This window comes from Atractosteus spatula, chromosome 23, assembly GCF_055471065.1.
Source record: "Atractosteus spatula isolate fAtrSpa1 chromosome 23, fAtrSpa1.hap1, whole genome shotgun sequence".
In the NCBI taxonomy this organism is placed as follows: Eukaryota; Metazoa; Chordata; class Actinopteri; order Semionotiformes; family Lepisosteidae; genus Atractosteus; species Atractosteus spatula.
In genome coordinates this window covers 8610659-8633872 of record NC_142728.1, presented here as the reverse complement: position 1 = coordinate 8633872, position 23214 = coordinate 8610659, and the positions used below count along the sequence as shown (strand labels likewise).

Below are 23214 nucleotides of genomic sequence, written 5' to 3'. Positions count from 1 at the left end.
TGGTTTTGCTCTTCTGTTGCTTGATAAAAGCCACCAAACCTTACAGTACATGCTGCATAAAAGGTGTCCGATTTACGTGGTGAGGTGTGATAAATTTCTGCTTGCAGACAGAGTCATGGTATTTGGCGGAACTCGAATGCTTATAGACACTGAGGAATGAGAGCTCTTTCATGCAGCAAACAGAACTGTGGTGTAGGTGGCACTGTGCCATGCTATATTTTTTCTGGATATCTGTGTTTCACTGTTGAGAGAGCTTCTAAGAGCCTCCAGAATTGAGGATTTTCCAAAAGCAGAACACATCTAGCTGTATACTCTATATTTAGCTATATATATAAGCTTCTGAAACTCAAGTTAATTAAATTAAAACACGCAACTTGGTGTGTTGGCTTGCTTACTCAGCATCAGGGGAGAGGTGCAATTAAAACTTCCTGTAGGAAGTGCAATGAACATACAATTTTACCTTTAAAAAATGATGTAATGATTTATTGTTTTCACACTCCTCAGCCTATTTGTATTCCCATATATATTTCATATCCAATTATATACTGCCTGTGTCTTGGACATATCAGATATTATTTCGGTAACATACATATACAGGTATAATCTGTGTTTTAAAAAGCTATGTGATGTGTTTTGGATGGAAGAACTATGCTACATGCATCCAAAACAGGTTTTTAAAAATCTAACAATGTTCTATAAATGTTCTTATGTGGGATCCTGCAAAGACAATAAGAAGAAAGGATTTATAAGAAACAATCAGCTGGACTTTTTTTCTGGACATTGTCTTTTCAAGGCCTTTTAATGGTACAAATACAGATATTAAGATGAAAAACTATAGTAACTGCACTAAATCCCTATGTAGACAGGCCGGCTTTTCTGAAGTAGCATAGGTTCTCCCTTTGAATATTTAATGCAAATGGATAGCTGTTCACTCCAGCGGAACAAAATGCATTGGAATTCATTCACTCATCTGTAAAGGTTATGATTTAAAAGTCATGGGAACCCTGCATTAGAGATATCATCATTTTCATATGGACGTTTTCAGCCATAGCCTCCTGTTAATTTCTTTCTAACCATTTAGGTAAATAAATTTGTCCCCCCCATTTTGGGGATGTTTTTTTTGTTACTTTGTTCTTACAACAATATCACTTTCGCTTTGAAGGCATAGTTTTGTCATTTGCATAGCATTGTTTCTTAAAAGTCAATGAATTCAACAAAAGGAGTATTTTTACTGTGGTACACCGTTTTCAGGCAATGTGAGGTATGCTTGTAAATTCTTACCCAGTTCAAATGAAACAAGGCTTTCAAAGTCCAGTAGCTATCCACCCATTTTCTAAGCACATTATCCAGTACAGGGTCAGGGGAGAGCTGGGGTCTATCCCTGCAAACAATGGCCTCAAGGCAGGATACACCCTGGACAGGACACCAGTCCAATAGCTGTAAAAAGCTATAACCAAAGATCAAATACCAATAGATTAAGAAACTACAGCTACAGACTACAGAATTTTCTCAGTCACAATTAAAGATGATACAGCAAGTGTTGGACTATCAGTGAATGGCAAAGTATACCATCAAGGGCAAAGTGCATGAAGCAAAACCTAGGTGCTTCTTAGTTTTTCCTATGAAGGACATACAGGTAGCATGCTCCAGGTCTTTTGTGTTATGGAGCCTCGTTCCATTTCCTTCCTGGTACACATCACTGAGCAGCCAAAGTGCTCTCTTTAGATCCCTAGATAATTCCAGATGTCTCTGCTGACAAAGGATTAACCAGCTCCATAGGTCTGTGCATGTGTGCATATATGGATACTGCACTTTCAAAATTCAAAAAATGTAGGTAACTGTAACTGAAGTTCCATGACATAAGATATAAACCACAGTACAGCACCTTCTCAGACAACTTTGCAATATGTATTTTCATTTTGGTATCGAAGCTCCAAAATCAAGTTGGAAGAATGCTGCAGTCTTGCCAAATTGAATACATGAGCTGGAAGTGTTCCTTCCTGTCAACAGATTTGTTTCTAGTGGGGTTTAGTTTGTAATTAATGGTGTTTTTCGGCTCTTGTTTTTGCCAAGGGTTTGTGATGTATATTGGTTATTTGACTCTCCAAACTATTAAAATTCAATCATTCTCTCGCTATATCTTTTTTTTCCATCTAAGTGTAAGTGTTGCCATGACAACACTTTAAATGTCTTTAAATAGAGTACATTTTGGAAATGCTTTTACCATTTGATAACCAGAGCACAATATCATCCCAAAAACAACAAAAAAGCTCACATCGCTGCACGGTGGAGTTAGAGAAAACCCTAAGATTTAAACCCTAAGATAGCGGAATTTCTCGGATTCAGTCCAAAGCTGTCAAGGCAGAATTGGCTGAGACACTTGTTTAGCACATCACGTAATGCAACGCAATGAAGAGCCGGTGACTGATGTCAAAACTGAGGGACTTCTGTTGTTTCTCATAAAGAACAAAGTACAGTACGTGTCTGCCTTTGCTGACATAAGCTCTCCTCTGGTCACACTGGGCTTGTCTTGACCTGATCCTTTCTTAGGAAACAATAAAGAAAAATTTAAATATGGTACTTCTGTAAACTGGAAAATGAAGACATTTGAATGGGTGATAATTGACTGATACACCCTGTATTTAATGTTCCCATTTTGACACTAATTCTCTGTGCATTGTTTTCATTTCCAGTGGTGATGATGATGATGAGGATGATGCCTATCATAGCACAGGGCGTTCAGACGTTTCAGCAGCGTTTTGTTGACCAGGTCCTGTGCCTCTCCCCGCCCTGCAGGTGTAAGTGCAACCTCCACGCCAGCCAGTGCGGGCCCTCCGAGGACGGCACCCTGCAGTGCGAGTGTGAGCACAACACCACTGGCCAGGACTGCGGGCGATGCAAGAAGAACTTCCGCGCCAAGTCATGGAGGCCGGGCTCCTATCTGCCCACACCCCATGGATCGCCCAACACCTGTAAGCACGTCCGTGCTTTTCTTCCTACAGGGCCATGGCACACAGATCTTGGGTGAAAAATATTAGTAGCATGTCCGCGGCCATAGCAGAGCATACTGTCCTGTGGTGAGCTCAAACAGTTTGCAATTAACTGAAATGTGGCATTAATAGATATGTCTAAGCTTTGAGCTTATTTGTGCATGCAAACTATCCCTCCAAAAGAGGAATTAATGGAACTGCTGCATACCTGGATCTCTGCTTATTCCTATTATAACCCAAGCTACCGGTTAAGATTAGTTTTGGCTTCAGACTCCTCCAGGATCTCGTTCTGTGACCCACTTAGGCACATCAAAATGATTTTCTTCCGTCAGTTTAGAACTTCATTTATTCTTCCATGCTTGTAATGATTTGTGTGGCTCAGCTGATCTATAATTGTAATAAATGATTTTGTCCCACTAACACAATCCAGAAAATATTTTTTCTACAATGATTGTGACATGTGGGATGGAATTATAATGATGATAGATCATCATCATACTGTTGTTAATTGTATAATGTCAGAAATAGCACAGCAGGCAAGAAAGCTGCAGATATGTTCATTTTGCTTATCCATGTTATAATTAAATACCACAGATAACTCAATCAATCAATCATTCAATCAATCAATCAAAGTGTATTTATCAAATGCACAATAATACAGCGTGCAGCAGTAATTGCTGGCAATGAAATGTCTTTTTTGCGAGCTCGCCGGGGGAAAATAAAAATAAAAATCACAAAATTAAAAGTTACAGAATAAAGTTACATAATAATAGTGCAATCAAAATTGAATTAAGAAAAAATGAGTCTGTATTCACATAATGTTAGTGTTAAATTAGACTCCAACACATTGTCTACTGTTAATACTTCTTGAAGTCTCAGCAAGGGTCTGAAACTGAATCCCAGTGAAACAGCTTGCACTCACTCTCTTGCTTAAAGCACCAAAGGAACACAGAGGACGACAACTTGAAAAGATTTTTCTTCTTCAACAAGTTAGAAGGAAAAGTCCCTTAAAAGGATACCATGGTGATAAAATAAAAAAATCTGGGACAGGTACCTGCGCACAGGGAAGAGCAAGCTTTTTCAGTCTCTGACAGAGCTGTCAGCTTCATATATAAAAACAAGCTGTTTGCTCTGTCTTTTCAATATCGGGGGACATAAATATTTTCAGAACATTGAAAAGTAGAAGGAGGCTCAATTGGTACAACTGAACCTGCACTCACCAATAATAATGTCTTTGGGTGTTAATATATTTTAGTGATATAAATAAAGACAGGTATATTTAAATATTTATTTTTAATGATACTTTTTTGTTCTTCCAGGTGCAGCTTCTGGGTCTGCCATGGGCAGTAAGTAATACACTAAAACTCTGTCGAACAGAAACTAAGAAGATATGTCGTGAAATCCATCGTGCATGATTGTGTGTCACACGTGTTTTCGTTTTGTTGCCGTTTTTGTTGCTTATTTTTACTAATGGCGAGTCTTTCTGTTGCTGTGACATTTCTGAACGTCAAACTCTCATGTGAAAATTTTTCCACAGTTTTTTCCTAAGTTGTCATGATGTTGTAGAGAGAAGGGAGGGGACTTGAATATTTTTTTCGAAGACGAAGTGCGTTGTAATATAGATTTGTGGCGAGTTGTTGCCGTCGACAGGACTGTCACACAGGCCTGATGACAGATCTAAACAAGTACCTGAGTTTGATAGGTTTTCTCTTTGGGATCGATTCTGTCACTTTTGGAGCCATTAAAATGAATCTAGTCATTGAAATGTTATTTTTATTGCGTAGGTAACAGGTTTTCATGGTCTTCTGACGTATGACTACTGTATATATTTGTGGCAAGCTCCCTGTGGTTAATAGTTACAGGCCTTGTGGTGTACCATAGTAGTAGGACTGTGGGGATTTGAAAACAGTAATGAAATCACAAATAGCTAGATTCACATTCCCTCTGATTCAGCTTCTTCTTGATATTTGATTTACTGATATTTTTTCCCATTTTTTTGTCTCACATTCCAACATTTGTCTTCTCTTTGAACTGGTAGTTGATGAGCCGGTGCAGGTTACCACGGTGACAGCCACCACAACTCCAATTATAACCATTCAGCCAGGTGGGACTCTAACCAACATGTCAGCTGTCGGGCAGATCTAGTGCTGTAGTTTGCGTGACCGGAGAGATAGAGGTTTATGGTTATCAGCTTCCGTCTTCTGCTGCCCCCAAGCTATTTGATCTGTCTAGAGAGGAAATGCCATCTTTATAACAAACTTTTAAGTAAACTAAGAGTGCACTTTGGGGCATTTGTACACTACTTGTAAGCTGGGGAAAAAATATTAACTGGAGAGAATAATTATCCATAAAAACATGAACAGCAGGGGTACTAAAGATAAAAGAAGTTTATAACCACTACAATCCCATGACGTTTTTCAGTCATTTATTTTACTAGTAAACGTACTGTATTTGGTTTCAGTCTCTAGTAGAAGATGTTGATTTTCTGTCGTTTAAAAGACCGTCTTTTTAAATGCACTTTCTTGAGTAAAATGGTTTACTAATGGACTATCCCAAACGGGTTAGAATCTTGGATATACAGTACAGTAAATTCAGTGTGAAGACTCTGTCAGAAGGAGCTCATAAATAAAATTGTATTATGAAGTCAAGTTAAGTTATTAAAGGATTACTGCTATTTAGTCATTTGTCTTTCATAAACTGTTCATGCTTGGTGGCTTCCTATAAGCTATAAATCTTAAACAACATTATTACTTGCTAGAAACAAAAATTGCTACAATTGCACAAAAGCAACAAAGAAACAGAGCTTTATCTGCTGTGCATCTGTCTCGCTTATTAGTATACTCAAAGGGTTTTTTTTAACTCTTCAAAGGTCATGCTTTGAATTGCACACTCAAAATAAAAGTATATTTCTCTAAAAAATGTATTTCCACTAGTCCTAGCAGAAGTAATAGCCGACTGAATAAGTATGCCAAGCAGAATATTAATCTGTAAGCAGCAATTAGTTTGCTTACCTTCGTGTTTTGCTACTTGTGTTGTAGCATTGCAAGGTTTTTCCATCAAAAACCGTAAACATGAGCAGGATGACAGAAGCTTATGTCTGCATATCTGTTCTTACTGTATCTGGGGGTGTCTGTGCGATTGCTTTAGTAGGTGTCCGTCTGATTTGGGTGTATTAATGTGCTTCTGTGTAAGCAGTATAGTAATTGAACACCTTGGGAACACTTGTTTTTGTAGTTAACATTATTAGTGCTTGTGTTTATTGCTGTGATAGGCACAGTAAAACTCTAGACCATTTTTGAAATACATTAGTATTTCTTTATTAACTGGTGAAAAAGACAGGACAGACACCAACAAGAAAAGATTAAATGCTCAGCAACAAAGGCCTATATGAAATACAGTTAGGGAGAGGCTTAAATAATCTATTTTTTTGGTCATTTCATTTAAATTATTTACACATATGTACTTTGTTTACTTCTTATGTCATTCTACCTGGTTAGGTAACTCACGTTAATTACATTTTGAAGCTACATTTCCTATTTAAAGTTTGCTTCCACATAAAGATACAAGGGAAGGAATGTAGTGTGACACTTTCTTATTGAAGCATATTGTGCAACGTTAAAACGCTTCCCCATTTGAGTTGCTTTAATTCAATTTAAAAACTCACATAGAAACAGTTTGTGCTTGGTTGGGCAATTAAATTGACACAATCTAATAGCTAATCTGGTTGCTAATAGCAATCTTAGGTAAAACAATGCAGACATAATAGGATATGAAACAAGTATAAATGAAATTAAATTAAATCAGTTAATAGAAACAGAATATTTCATGGCTTCTGCTACTGGATGTGGTAAATAACCTAGCTTCTGTTTGTGTCTGATCAATTCTTTCATTAAATTGACATTCCATTGCTATTATCACTTTTATTTAGATTAAACCAATTTATGGTACATTATTCAAGTGAAATGAGCACTCAGAAAAAAAGAAAAAGCTACACAATTCCTTAATATCACCCTTTAATTGTGTAGCCACACTTGCGGTGAAATAATAAAAAAAATGCACACCTATGTTTTGTTGACTCTGTTAGTTATGACTTTATTTCCACAGTACTGGTCCAGAACCCTCAGAATGCTTTCAGAATGTATGTACAGGACAACGGCAGGGAGCTGAGTGACAGCAAAGTATTAGCAAGCCATGTGTTTGCTAGGAGTTTTCGCTCTTAGCCAACAGAGCCCCAGTTTATCAAGAGAGTCACTACAAATGAAGTCATGCGGCCCTGCGAAACTAGGCTCCAGAAATCCATTCACACTTTGATGGACTGCCTGCTGTTTAAAACTTCATGATGACAAGAAGGCACTTAAAGTGCTCCTATTCTTTTCTTCCTGAGGTTTCTTTTTAAACCCATGACAAAGAGCATGCCTGCCTTCTTTCTATCCCCACTTTTTGGGATTTAATCTTTCAATAATCTTCGTAATCCCATTACCAACCTATAGTGCATTTATGAAGACAATATATGTTGTTTGAACGAAGGCAAAATGTGAACACCCGTGCTGGTATGTTCAGATTAATATACCGGTATTGTCGGAAATAAGAGGATCAAGCTGTTTGCAGAGACAATAGCTCTGCGATGACACTTTATCCAGTGTGTAGTCCCCTACAAAAAATAACTACTTATTTATAACGTATTAACAACTAGTCTACGAAAACCATGCAATACATTTAATTAGCTTTTAGCAGATGTTTGTTGCATTGAAGGGCAGTACCTAGAATACCAAGCTAAAGCTTTACAAATTTCTTAGCTTGGTATTCTAGATACTGCCTTTCAATGCAACAGACATCTGCTAAAAGCTTTACAAATTTCTTTGAGAGTGAGACCCACATCAATATTTTGCAATACCTAAAAAGCACATCAATATCTTATACACCCATGCACTTCGCAACACTTAATCATAGAATACTAGGCGTACTAAAAGCAGTAGTAGTAGTATTCAGAGAACAGATTATTAATCAACTTTGAAATATTTCACGACAGTCAGAAGCTCCTTTTTTGTTCTTATGACATACACGATTAATATCAATCCCAGAGCTACAGGACAGAACTTCAATAACAGAGGCAGATATCTTGCAATCCATATTTTGATTCCAAATGCCATCCTTTCACATTTACACAGACAAGGTCCCACATATGGTCACATGTATAGTCACATACTGACTCTGTGTGCAGTCTGTTAACACAGAACCCTTTTAGTGTGAATGAGAAGAGTTCAGAGCAGGTAATAAGCTTCCCTCATCCTTCTTAATGCTTCTTAGTTCCTGAGAATGACAAAGGGAATGTTTTCCTGCTATTACTCAGTCACCTGTGTATTAACTAAGTGTGTTGCAGATGGCATCATCATGAGCAGCTGTTTCTTTGGATGATCTGTTCTTGGCTAAAGAACACATTGTGGGTCTCCTAGACTCTGGGAACAGGCATTAAAATCCATTGCCTCAGTTGCAAAAGCATTGAAAAATCTGGGTAGGAGTGTCAGAGCTCTGTTCATAACGTATATTTTACCAGCTGAATTTGGAAAAAGAAAACATACTCTCTCAGATTAGAATGATTTAAACTGTACTCTTAAATATAGCACCCTGAAAGACGCTTTGCTGGACATTTTAATAGGAAGTAACACTAATCCTTTCGAGAAATATTTTTAAAATACAGCCTCTATAGTCCCCTAATGAGGAAGAGAGTGGTCAATTGCTAATCTCTTTTTTTTTAGCCAAATAACACTGCTGTTGATCTGATTGTCTCCGAACCAAAATGACAGGCAGTACCTCAGTCCACCAGCAACCATTTGGCCAGTGTTTATAATTAGTGAGTCTGGTTTGTAGATGGAATTTTCTATCGGCATTGCAGCAGCTGCCATTGTGGAGCTGAGAGCTAAACCTTGGACTTTTCCAGAAGAAACGAGAATAGCTTTACATTGCTCCTCTGTTTGGGTGACTGTATGGCTCCGGGTTCACAGTAACACTCTGAGGGAGGACAGGATTTTACAACTGCACTGAAACAGAATGACACAAACTTCTAATTGAAACTTAACACTGTAATTAAATTAGAACTGAGACAGTGCTGAATCATCCCGTGTTATAATGGTAATATGAAAACAAACGATGTTTGTACTGCAAATACGGCTTATTTATTTTATGCTTTGGTGCTGTTTTTTCTTTTTTCCATTACTAATGCCAAAGTGATTAGGTTTTTGTAATTATACACTGTGACACCACGGGGCTTTGTGGCAGCCACCATTGGCACACTTTTGCAACTTGGTCTCCTCCGAGAGTGGTGATGTTCTCAGCCACCCTCAACAGGGCAACAAGGACAGGTGGCGCCACATATTGTCGTTCCTCACTGTCCCTTCCGGGATTAAGGCTTCACAGTTATACCCAGTTCTCTCTAGAAGTGTCGCTCACTCTCTGTGCCCCTTATTGGGGTTACAGTCTCCTCCGAGACTGTCGGTCATATTCTTCCCCTTGTGGGGATTTACTGTAGCCGCTAGTTTCTTCTCTTTTGCACTCAAATGGCAGACGCTCTCTCCTTACAGCGCCCGCACGTATCTCAGCGCCTCACACCCACCGCTATCCTGCTTCGGCCCGGCTCTCTCATAGCCGAACCTCCGCATACCGAAGAGCTGATCTACCACTTCCTCTCTCGCCTAAAGGTCTTGGCTTAATAGCCCTCCCTGGGAAGTGTTCGGCTTGTACTCCGGGCGTTCCTCCAGCTGAGACTCATTAGCTCTTAAACTGGGCTCAGCTGTGGTTACCGCGGCAACACGTCGGTCTGTATCGAGAGCCCTGCCGAACACCCCGTATCTCCGTAACATCATCCACTTGATTCTCAGTGATTCTCCTGTTCACTGTTGTTTGTCAATACCAGTAGAGGGTTAGTAGAAGCAGGACAGCTTAATTCTGATGAGCTGCATGACCTTGGTTCATAACATCACATTCATAGTATTTGGTTGCTTCATTAGTTAATCCTCTTTTATTCGTTTTCTATTAAATAAAGATAAATCATCAAATGCTCTTATTTGTAATCACAGTAAAGTGCAATGAATAAGGTAGGCCTAGCTTTCCTGCCCCTGTGAAAAAGAAATATGAAGAAACATATTGTGACAGTACTTTCTAACCAGTATCCATGGCTTATTTTAAATAGGCGTTGTGAGAACACAGAGTCTATCCTGGAAACACAAGGCTCAAAGCAGGAGTACATACTGGCCAGGATGCTAGTTCATCACAGGGCATGCACACAAGCACAGGGACTATGTATAGAGACACTGTTTAATTCACCTAGCACGTTTCTGGGAGGTGGGAGGAGACCAGTTACCCAGAGGGAAGATACACACAATCACGCAAACTCTACACTGAAGGTTGGAACTGATCCCAGGACAAAGGGATGTGAGGTACTAAAATCTAACCATTACATCACCATGCCACCTATATTATACAGATTTTAATCTTAAAAAAATACTCATAAACATATATGGAGATGAACTCTAAAATTCAATGAAGTGTTATAATGAAGAATAAAAATAATATTTTGTATTTATACATCAAACACTCCAGTCCTTTTCAGTGCAGACGGACACACACACCCACATCAAGGCCAGTTTTCCCAGTATGTCTTTGGACTGTGGGATGAAACACAAAAATGGGGAAAACATGCAAGCTCCCCACAGACAGCACCTCAGGAATTGAACCCAGTGGCCCAGAGCTGTGAGGCAGCAACGCTAACCGCTACATCACTGTGTCACCCTGTACACATATAGTACATTAGAATTTTTCAGTACCTTTATTGATTTTGCCATATATAACATATTTTACAATATGTTTCTTTATATGTCTTAACTGCAGGGATGCCTAGCACCCAGGATTCTGAAAAAGCAAAACAAACGGCATAAAATAAACAGTGTCCTCCACAAAGTCAAGGCTTTCCGCAAGACTTTTCAGTGCAGCACTTAAAACCTCATAAGCCATTTGTGTCACAACACAATCAATAATGTAAAGCAATAAAATCATGAACATGAAAAATGAACAGGTTTTTCTATGCCGTTTTCCTGGCAAATTCAACTGCAGTAATGCAAAATTGTAAACTACATTTTTCCTGGTTCTGGAAAAATGAAATCTTCCCTGTCGCCTGTGAGATACAGGGGGGAAAAAAATCAAACAAGCACAAAAAGTCCTTCAGAAAGGGATTGAATGAGTGTTAGACTGAAAAACCATCACCAAAGCATTCTGGGAATTGCTCTTGGGGCTCCTTCCTCCTGAGGAAGTCTTACTTGTCCCCTCTGTTTCTGTCAGAAGAGTCTCAGAACGCTCCTCTGCCCTGAGCAAACTGTAGCTCCAGGCAAGCGGCTTGTCCCTGAGGCGGGAGAGCAAGCTGTCGCAGGCTGTCCGCTGTCACTGCCTCACTCCACACTTCAGCTCCACTCACTTCCCACTCACCAGCTCTCTAAGGTCAAGCCAATCTGTGCTCAGGCCACATCCAGGCTGAACTCAGCCGTTCCCCAAGGATCCACCCAACTTTCACTGCTGTTACTCCGAAGAATCCTTTTTCAACACACTTCCAATTATATATTTTTTCTCAATCCGGCATTTCCCAAATGATTTTACCTTATGATTCTTTTACTAACTACACACCTGTTCACGTAACAGTGTGACTGGGAAATGTCAATGAGGGATTTTGTCCTACTTTGCTACTTCAATTAAATAAATTCCTCCTTTCTGATTCACAGCGTCATCTTTCTAGATGAGCGCAGGGGTGGTTTCTGTAATTCACACCTGCTTCGCTTGTTAATGGAAGTCAGCTCAGTGGAAGTGCAGATATCTCCAAATTCTGTGCTCTTAACACTAAACGAGAAATAAAATACCGATTTTGTTCAAACCCTTGTAATTCTAATTCAGGCGTCACAAGACGTTTGTCATCAATTTTAGTTTTATGTGTTTCAGGAACGCCTGGGTAGAAAAACCATAGCGCTGAAGAGCTTTGGAAAGAGTCCCCTCATCCCCTGACCCCTTCCATATATTTCTTCCTACGAGCGCTGTTCTACAAGAATAGCTCAAAGCCTGATCTGATCCAGATTAACGGAGCTGGCATTTGTAGAGCTGATCTGCTCTGAGCTTGGCGATCACTGTGGCAGATGGCTGAGGGGGGAGGTTTTGGAAATATGCACCAAAAAAATCCACCCGCTTCAAACCGGCAGCCCGCAGTTTGTCATCAGCGAATCCCACTCCCTACCCGCCAAAGTGCTGGGAGCAGCTCTGCCTGTTAGGAAGCGTCACGAAACTACGAGGCACAGCGGCAAGAACCGTTTTCTCCTCCTGAGGACAGAAAGCAGTTTAAAATCTAAAGCGCCCAGCGGAGGTTGGCAAATAATTTCAAGGTTTCGTAATGGGATCAATTCAAAATCGTCATTTTGAATGTCCACATTTGATCACAAAACAAACAGGCTTGTGTGGGACCTTCTCGCTGTACGAAACATAGATCTCTTCCCTGCAGACTGAATTTCGTGGAGTGAAATGACTGTTTTCCCTTATAAACAGGAGTTTTCATGTAGGTCTACGGCATATTAACACGTGTTCTAAAACAAGTGCAGTTAATTCATAAAAGACCTTTTGGTTTGAACTTGGCATCTGTAAGGGGTTAACTGGCTTCTTTCAATGGAGGGGGGTCATCTGTAAAAAGGATTGTAGGATTGTTGTGATCGACTAAGCAGTGTGTTTATACAGTACCTTTATTGCACTGTAAATGTATATAAATAAAGAATGGAAGACTTCTTTATTAACACACTTGATAGTATTTCTTCTGCATGGATAAACAATAAGGACAGATGACAGTAAAAATGGAGAGGTTTTACTGTGTCAATTGATAAAGAACAACAGAATGCAGATTGTAACGAGTCTAGGGGGCTGTGCTTTGTTTTCCTAGAGCGAAACATATTTTACTGTTGTCAGAGGACTGCCACAGGCAGTATAAGGCTCTGCTTGAGAGAAGAATCTAAATAAAATATCAACATGCCAGGCTGCTTGAAGCCATGAGATATTCTGATTCTACCTCAACAATTTCCACTCTTATCAGCAACATGGCTGAAGCCTTTGTGCCAACTGTGCTTCTCGGACATGTGTCACACATACATTCGGGTGTAAGGTCACAATCAGAGTTCCCAGTCATTAAACCATTACCTTTGCACAGACCAGCTTCCTGAGAGCATTGCTCATTATTATAGGATGAGTTCAAACTCATAATTTTCTTATAGAAGCCATAAGCAGGAAGTGTTGAGGCAACAGCTGAAAGAAGTGACAGATCAGGTTAATGTTTCTATATTGTCTCTAGTTGATATTTTGAAGTCATTCTTCAATCCACTCGTCTGAACTTTCCAACAGGCAAGGTTAGGGACTCTTACAATGATCAGTCAGTTGGTGTCACCCCAGAAAATGTCCTTGGAACTAAAGACCCTTCTTTGCTAAATAGACACCACAACCACCATCAGAATGACTGAGGCCTCTGAGCCCAAACTCAGCTCCCTGTTAAGTGAATCTGCCACTAAGGAACCAGGTGGGAATCTAAATGTATCATTTCTCACTTCCCGTTTAGAGCTAGTAGAGTAGAATCGTTTCTAACAGTTTATGAGTACTGTTTTCCCTGTTAATTCAGGATTCACAAAATATTTATGCCTTAAAAGTAGTTCAGAGTTCTATGAAAATTACAGCAAAAATATTAAATATATAAAATAAATATAGTAAAAATATTCTTACAGCAAGAATGCCTATCACTATTGAAACAACCATGGCTGCACAAATATGGAGAGGTTCATGTAGTGAGATCTGCTCCCAGATTTCAATTCTGCGTAGCAGTGAATATGACTTATTTGAAGTGTACGTGGCTCTGAACTCAGTTTTTATTGTGAAAAAGCACCCCATGAAATTAAAAATGGATTCTAAATGCTAATTGGCAGGGAATTCAGTTTGCGAAATAAACAACTTCACTTTTTGAATCGGGATTTATGATACCTTATTGGACAAAGGATCCCAGGAACATAATTTTAATTCCACTTTTGCAGAAAGCTCAAGATGATTGCTTCATAAACTGTTAGAATTTATCTGTAGATGTTAGACTTAATAAAGCATTTCCTTTATACTGCATGGTTATACAGTAGAATCCCTGTAATGTATTATATTAGTGCTGTACATTTTTTTGTGTTGTAGAACATGATGCTGGCATAAATATGAAATTAACATTTGTGGAGTAAGGATGTCCTACATGAGAAAATTTAACCCACGTGAGAGTGGGAGAGAATGGTGGCAGAAACATTAGAGTACACACAGTGATTTGCAGCAATCCCCATTACTTAACTCCTACAGTGCCAAACTCAGGAAGCTTGGGAGGCAGGGAGACATGTTTTTTGTCTTCCTTTGGGCACGATGAATCTAATAAAAACATTTCATGAATTAACAAAGACAGCTGCGCTTTATGTGCCTTTCGTATAACTGGTTTCCAGTTCAGAAGAGGCATTAAACTTCCAGTAATCAATATTTCACATCGTGTTTCCTTTAAAGCCATAGAATTCAGTTTTATGTTTCTACTCCTATGATTAGATTATCTAGGCTGTGACCATCTATATTTCCTCTCTTGACTAGAAGTTTAAAATCCTAAGCCTGCTCTTTTTTTCTGATCTTTGCAATGCTGCAGACCCATTTCGGGGTTTCGGAAAAAAAAAAATCCCACCTATGAGAGGATGCACAGCTGGCTAGCAGGCTCAGCTGTGGACCGGCCTTGGCACTGCAGCAGTTAACAGAGAGCGGTTTTGTCGAGCTCAGCATTGTTTGCGCGCAACGCTCCTGCCCTGCTACGTGACAGCGCTGCCGTTTTTAGAAAACACACTGAGACAGCATCTCGTATGCAAATGCACTCCTTTCCTGTTGTGGCTCTTAATGTCATCAAGTCAATACTTTCTCAAATTATTCCTTCAAGAGCTTGTAACGGCCTCAGACCAAGCCCCTCAAGCCTCCACTGTTCAGACAGAGAGCCCACTACCACCACCCCCTTCCCTCCGAGAGGAAACAGTACAAATGTTAAAAGAAGAGCAAGGTAAGGTGTTCCAATAGACAGCATACAAGTGTAATAGTTGTAAGAAAGATATAGTAACTATTATTTGTTTTTTGACAATACTTTATTATCATAAAGATTACTTCTTTAATTAATTAATGGAGGCTCACTTGTACCATATCACCTAGTACCACAATATAACTTACAGAATAAACAAGAAAGTGAGTTTTGTCCTTTATATCTTTCTAGAATCTGAAGCATTCATTCACTGCCTAGAAATTAAGCATTGCAGTCCTAACAAATGCATTTCAGAGCAGACTCTGAGATGCAGTTTAAGAACTTATGGGAAACAAGAAAAGTTATACTGCTGACTATTGTGAGTATTCTGAGATGTGTAATATTTTATGTATATACATATTGAAACATTCAAGTTGCTTTATATTTTATTGGACCCTATGGGACAAAAAATAAAGCGATATTCCAGTAGGAATTGTGTTTTTCATAATTGTCTCTTTCAGTTTTATTGCTTTGTAAGTGCGAATAATGGTGCGTCTCTCTCCTCCATTAAGAGATGCAGAATAGTTTATTACATTTTAATTAGTGATGATGAAATGCCTGTATTAGTGGATGGGACTGATCAAAATGCCAGTGAAGCATTTACTAGCACACTGGTTCTCAGGAACATCTGTGCGCAAGAACAAACATCATCAGTTCACACAAACATTTTTGGCAGATTTCTCACCGACGTACATCCTGAATGTGGGTGTGTGAGGTGTGCTGGCACATAACCAAGGCTTGGCTAACAGAGCTTGGCCTGTTAGCACTCCACAAAAATGCAGTTGTAGGTCTAACAATTCAGTGCACGTGGCAGAAAGAAACAAAAGAAATGAAACTACTGTTCTCATCAATATATAGTGCTTTCATTTATCTTGTGGCTTATGAACAAGCTGCATCATTCTCTCTGACAATCTGCAATAGGGCTTAAAGGACAGGATCAGCATTTGGTCTTCAGGCAGTTTTTGACCAGGGATCCCTTATGATCTAAGCACACCATCACCTCTCCGAACACTGTTCCAGGTTGGCAAGAAAACTCAACCTGAAATCATATTTTATCTAGACCCAGCAGATCTTCAGCAGCTGGGATCCTTGGTACTTACAGTGATTTATAGGTGTAATAGTGTGCCACATTCTCTCCTAAGCCAGAACCAGTAAAGGAGATTAAAAACATTTACTGCTGTGCTAAATCAGTCATTAAGGTATATAGGCCATCGTGCCAACTTAACAGTGCCATGCACTGAGCTTTCCTTACGTTACCCTTCAGTGTCTACACTACTGAAGCTTCTGTGCAGAAACCAGGGGGGCACAAAATATGACAGCCTGGAAAAGCTAGATACTTGGATTCTTTTCCTTTTTGGAAATGTTTCTAGCTTCAGCTTTCACAAAATTCATACTATTCCCTTCCCTGGTATGTGAGAGAGCTCCTTGTGGCCAATGAATCAAAACGAAACATTACAAAAACAAATACCTCCCTTCAATCCCTTCAATGTAATTGCCAGAGTGAACTAAACTATAAAGAGCAAATAAAAAGTCCCTCAAGACTGTTAATCTTTACTGAAACCTTTTTAAAAGTAAAAGAGGGAAAAGGCGAGAGAGAGAGAAACAGAGAGAGAGAGAGATGGGGGGGGAGATGGGAAAAGATCGAGAGAGGCAGTAAATGGGTCTCTCAGCATTCTGGTCCTCCCACTCTCTGTCATCACCACTCTTCAGCACCGGTCCCACTGGGACGGGTGCGATGTTGGATCTGCGAGCTGATGTGGGCTGATGTGTGATCTGAGAAGGTCAGGGACAGGGCTGTGAGCGATGAGATGGGAAAGATTTGGGACAGGCATACAGCTTAAATCCCAGAGGGGAGAAGAAGGGGGGGGAGGTGAGGTGGGCTTAGTGCTGAACTGATGCCAGGTTGCAGCCCCAGGTCCATAAGGAAAACAGTCCCAAAGTCAAATAAACATGACCCAGCAGCCTAACAAAAAAGAAAGCTTTCTTTTTTTTTTGCTTGTTAATGTTTCTCCCAATTCAGAAACTGTCAAGTCAGCACATGTCTGCTGTGTTGCTGTCAGAGAAATTGTGTACCTTTCTTTGCCTCTGTCCCCATGGTAGTTTATACAAACCTGAATTACAGATTTGGGAAATCCAGTGTTTTATCCACCTTTCCATGTTTCTTCTGACAGCTTTGAAATGACACGACACCAGATGCAGAGTGGTTATAAACCGCACAAAGTAATTAATGCAAGGATTAAAGGTTTTTGAAATGTGTTACTAATCCCTATTTAACATCAGTGAGAGACTTGCAATAGGGGTGAATACAAACTCACCACCTTTCACAGCTCATTTTTGTCTGACAATATTAAACTGCCACAAAGAGAAAGTTCTTAACATACTGGATAGTGGTGCACAGGGCACCTTTTATGAAAGCAGCCCTTCAGAGCGCTTAGCTTGTGTTTCTGCAGGATGATACACAGCATTACAGTCTGAGTAAATTCCTCACCTCTCTAAATCCAGTGACCTGATATGACTTGGAAGAAGGGAGTGCAGTTTATATTGTTTCTTCTCGGACAATGTCTCTGTGCTTTTTCTTTTTGTTCCAGACAAAAGTGTGCCCCACTAGTTGTTCAAATCAGTCACTTCATCCTATTACATTAGTTTCTCCTATTAAGTTTCCTTTTACTCATGATTCAGAGTTGAAGGGAAATGTGCTACAGGGAACAGGAGAGTGTAAATATTTTATTGCAAATGTACAAGACTCGTAGTGCATTCTAGAAGCCTTTGTTTTATACCATAGAATATATATCCTAGGCCATGTGCTTCCTGGACTTCTATATAAGCTTGATTGCGTTCTCTGTCAACACAAAAACATATAGGGAAACAAAGCCTACTTGATTGCACAATGCTTAAAGCAAAAAAAAAAGGAAACAATGATTAATGGCATACTACAAAGCCACTGCCTTGAAGGACGACTGATGTTATTGTAGTTGCAGGATTATTAATGACTAAATATGGCAGTGGGGGAGATTTGTAGAGTTTGTTTCAAGGATTATCAGCAAAGAAGAAATAACTAAATCACTGGATTGAAAAAAAACACATTTAGAATAGAGTGTGACAATAGCAATTCTGGCACAATTACTGGAAATGAAGCTTTACAAATTTGAAACATATGATTTAGGCAATGAAAATGCCTTGTAGAGATACAGTAATTGGACTTAATTGTATCTAATGAGCTCTTCATTGTCATTATACATAGTAAAACTGAAGATGTAGGACAATACTAAATATTGGGGTTTAAGCATTTACAATGAAGCTACAGTCCTTTTTTCTTATTTTTAAATACACTGAACCTGTTTAGAAATGTAAAATGAGATTCAAGATAAAATTTAATCTGCATAAGATAAATGGATTCTGTCAGTTGTGGATGGGACACCATTTGTGGATTTGTACACAAGATGAAGAAGATAGACAAGACGTCATGTGTGATAGGAACCACATGGTATATTTACATCAGGTACCCCTGTGTAAGTGATCATCATTTAATGTGTCCACAATTAACACACGTCCAGCCGTCATGTAGTAATATACTGTATCTGTCAGAATAGCAAAGCTAACTGATGGTGTAAATGTCCATCCAGCCTTTCCCTTACTTAGTTAGATATAACAGACCAACAGGCCACATTGTATGATGGAGATTCCAGACAGAGACAGACCCTCATTATAATATTGAAAGATGAAAGGATTACTCCGATACTGGTGTTGTTGTAATAGTGGGTCAAGCGACAGCTGTGCAGTAAGATTAGCATCCAAACCCATTTCTAGAGTTGGCATGAATGTTCCTTTTTACCATTATTGCTAGCAAAGCAGTGTTGCTCCCTAATACATTAATATTTCATTCTCTTGTATAAATATGTCATGCAACTGCCAAAAGGGACAAAGGACTCCGCTTCCTTGGAAAACACCACCTCCGACCAATATAAACAAGGACCCCTGTTCATGTTGAGGATGAGGCATAAACTGCACTAGTCTCTTGATGTCACAGGAATTTGCATTACGCACCAGCAAGCCTGATTTATGTAATATTCTGTAAATGGGTTTAGGGGTCTTTCACGCTCCAGGCTGTGCTGGCCACTATAACTGCCGTGTCTCTGGTCTCAGTCTCTTATGGGTATGTTTTGCCCATTAGTAGTGCTGCTGGAGTCTAGCGTTGCTGAGTGATTGGATCCAGAATCTCTTATTGACTTCATGTGGCACCCTTCCTGCCAGCAACATTCCCAGAGTGCAGTCCTTCTCTCAGTCACTTGGCCATGGCATTGCCACCATCTGATTTAAACTAGAGACCCCATGTGCCTTCTAAGAATTCCTGTGTACATGCAAACTTACAAGCACTCATTCCTTACTGTGTGTCTTGTCATGAGATTTTGAAGAGTGCACAAAGCAGGCATAAGCATCATCACTTTCCACAGGCATATTTCAATCTCTCAAGACGTAAAAATATACAGCAAAAGACTTTTGACTGAACTTTTAAAGTGTTTCCATGTACTGTATTTAGAGTGGATAACTTTGTTTTTGAGGTACAGCTCACAAGCAATTAATCACTCCGTTACCTAGTTAGAAATCTGTGTGCTCTGTAGATCTAACACCAACAAAATGAGAAAATAACTCAAAGCCCCTGAAGAATGCACTTCTGGTTTTACATATTTGCCCCAAAATACAAGCCATCCCTTAGTGATTCATTAATGACAGTGCATTTGTGAATACAAGAATGAATCACAATATTAATAATCATGCCAACTGAAGGGAATATAGAGCTGCTTGCAGTGTGGAGGAAAGTAAAAGCGCAGGAAAAAGTATAGGGTGTTAATTAATAATCGTAATTAGCTTGATCTGCTATTTTATATTGTATGTTTTTTCTGTACTTGTGTACTTATCACACTTCCAAAATTTCAAGAATATACTAATAAGTAAATCAATACACTTTTTGTACATTTTAAGAATGATTCTGTACAAGAGTGAACAATTCTCTCTCCCAACATACTTTGCAGCTTTCTAATGTTGTTAATATGATATCATACTGCACATCCACTTTTCAAGCTTTTAATTGTTATATCACAGGGTAACATAACACCAGTTATACAGCTGTGCTCAGAGGCAATAGTAGCAAAGTGCTGCAGCTCTTTAAAGGCAAGATACAAAGCTCACTGATGTACTTGTCCATTCTTGTACTCTAAGAAGGAATGGGTTATGATTAATGTCAATATTGATTGATTTCTAATTTTTGTCTCCCATGTGGCTCGCCCAGTGAAAGTGCTCTTTCAGCACACAGGCTGAGACCTAACAGCTTTATATCCTGTAACTGATGAAGTTGACTCTTGAAGCACATTCAAGACTCCCTCGTGTTACTTCTAAGAATGGAGACCTCAAAGGAAAACAAGACTGCGACTGCAAGGGGTGTCACTGGACCTATAGGTGCCACTCTTCCCACTGGACCAGAATATGAAAACCTTAATATAATGGAAGTAGACAATATTCATTAGAAGATGCCATCTCTCAGATGAGATGTTAAACTGAAGTCCACACTTCTTAGTAAATTAAAGATCCCTTGGTGCTAATTACAATAGGAGTATTAACCTTGACATACTGTCTAAATTCCACTTTCGGTTTACAAACTCTGGCCTCCTAAAATTTCCTCCTTAAGTCAATTGGTGAAGGATTTTTTCATTTTGGCACCTTATCTGCTATGTCAACCAGGTAGATGCTGCATTTCAGAGGTATATTAATATATTATAACGTTCCTCCTTTATGCAAAGCATGTTGAGATTCTTTGGCACTAAGATCAATAAACAAGTGCAAGGAATTATCAATTGCTGTAATTATTAGATTTTAAGTCTGGCCTGTGGAATTAGGTGACTTTTGACCAGGATTGCCCACTTTTGGCTGGGAAGTACCTCATATGGGTGAGTTTGAATGGTTCACTGGCTGGGCCCTAGGTGTGTGACTGTGAGCTTGCAGCTTTTTCGGTTGAACGACGTCATTCCTCCAATTGATAAAAACTTGCACTGAGGGCACTGTGGGATCCTGCAGTGTGAAAAAAGGCAGATTGCCCTTACAGTGTATGTTTTGAAGGACAACATGCATGGTCTGCCTCCCTCTCAGGCTGGAATGAGATTTGTACACCGGAACTTCTTTTCCATATTAAATCTTGATTGACCATTTGGCACATATACAGTACAGTAACATTAACATGCCTTTCTTAACAACGGGTAATAAAATTCCCTCCATTATTCACTCAGTTTGTTATGATTTTGCATTAATATGAGGTTATCAGCAAGATAAAAAGTCACTGGGGTACAGAAAGAAAATTCGTTAATTTAAAATTTTAAAGAGCCAAAATTGGATTCATAACATCACATACACAATGGTGTTACAACATGAAAGAGGTAAAGGGAAGATTGCTGATATCACTACAGCTATGACATTTTCTCTGCAATGTTTATATGTTCACTGGAATGATTGTGCACAAAGAATTAGCTCATCCAGACTCAAAGTGGTAATATTCATGCACATTCAAAGAAGCCCATAAAAGCCTTTGAAAGCTCGTGCCAGATTGTTTCTCTTAACCCTGAATAAGAAAAAGCACCTCTGTTCATGCACAAAGCATCATGGAACGATATGAAAGGCAAAATGTGTGAACTGTGGCAGAAGTTTGGCCGTCCTGAATCATCCTCCAGATGGCATTTAGAGTAGAAAAGTATCCAGTTTTACATATGAGTGAGGCGGAGAAGGGATTTGGACCCCTCCCCCTCCATCCACCACTGGAAAGCCCAGTGGGGCTCAGGCTGTGATAATGGTGTGCTGCCTGTGATTTATTCTGAGAGAATGCTGTGTCACCACAGGGCTTTCTGCTGGCAAAGAGTGCAAATTAAACTGTGAGACTCCCAACGGAGAGATGAGTACAATTAGGTAAATCCTTGATTAGGACAGTTAGTGAAGAACAGATTCCAGATAACCAGCAATTGTTCAGACCGATGTGTCCAGTATTGGGCTGCTGTTGTCTGTCTGCTACGGCGTACATGTACTGTAAGTAACAGAAAGGCTGCGTTCCTCTGCTTGTATTACTAATGTATTATTTTCACTGGTTTATTTGCCTCCCACATTTATCCATAAACTGTATTACAGTTAATACAGCTGAGCATTTCACTGAAGCAATCAGAGTACAGTGACTTTTCAAGGGTACTAAAGTAATGCCTCTGGTCTCTCCTACTGCATAGCAGTTTTTGTCCATTTTGGGTCTTCTATATTGTGTGTTGTTTTACAGATTGTATGGAGTTTAACTGTTGTGTACTGCATACATTGCTTTTATGCTATAGCTATACAATCTGTATACAAATCCACTGATTAAGAATAAGGTCAATAACCTTAATCGTCCAGCATGTGGAGCTGGGCTTTATAATAGTCTCCAGCTTTCAATCAAACAGCTGTGTAATGGGAGAATTATTCCTATTGCATTGCTGCTTTTAACAAAGTTACTTGACTTTGTCCAATTTGACAATGTCATACATTAGGGCAGAGGGGTGGCACTGTGGCTAAGGCTCTGCGCCTGTGGCTGAAAGGTTGCTGGTTCAAATCCCCTGGCTGGCAGAGGAATCCTACTCTGTTGAGCCCCTGAGCAAGACTCTTAACCCTAGCTGCTCAAAGGGTGCCATATAAATGGCTGAACCTGCACTCTGACCCCAAGCCTATCTCTCTCTGTCTGTTGTGTGTCTCATGGAGAGCAAGCTGGGGTAGGTGAAAAGACAAATTCCTAATGCAAGAAATTGTATATGGCCAATAAAGTTATATCTTTAACTGATGTGTTGAGCTATCATAATTCCCTATCATAATGTAGTTTGGTGGTTGCTGCTTTTGGGGGTGATAAAAGGCGCTAATGGCAAATCATGGGGAAGTAGCCTGGCTCATAGGGCTCTTCTGTTACCACTTGCCAGTCATCAGCTGCAGAGTTGCCTTTTGTCAAAAAAGCCTTGGAATTGTAAACATATGAAAAAGGATAGCACACATCAATACATTTACATTTACACCTCTTTTTTGTCCTAAAGGGGTGACTAT

General features: G+C 39.5%; 1 protein-coding gene across 1 annotated transcript in view; it reads left to right on the top strand.

The window, feature by feature from the left end:
* ntng2b (netrin g2b) overlaps nucleotides 1-23214 on the top strand; it is a 71012-nt gene that overhangs the window by 32919 nt on the left and 14879 nt on the right. Inside the window, exons 4-8 of the mRNA XM_088940661.1 lie at nucleotides 2797-2972; nucleotides 4310-4336; nucleotides 5029-5094; nucleotides 13492-13575; nucleotides 14992-15108. Of these exons, the coding sequence (XP_088796787.1) occupies nucleotides 2797-2972; nucleotides 4310-4336; nucleotides 5029-5094; nucleotides 13492-13575; nucleotides 14992-15108 (470 nt within the window). The remainder of the gene's footprint in view (nucleotides 1-2796; nucleotides 2973-4309; nucleotides 4337-5028; nucleotides 5095-13491; nucleotides 13576-14991; nucleotides 15109-23214) is intronic.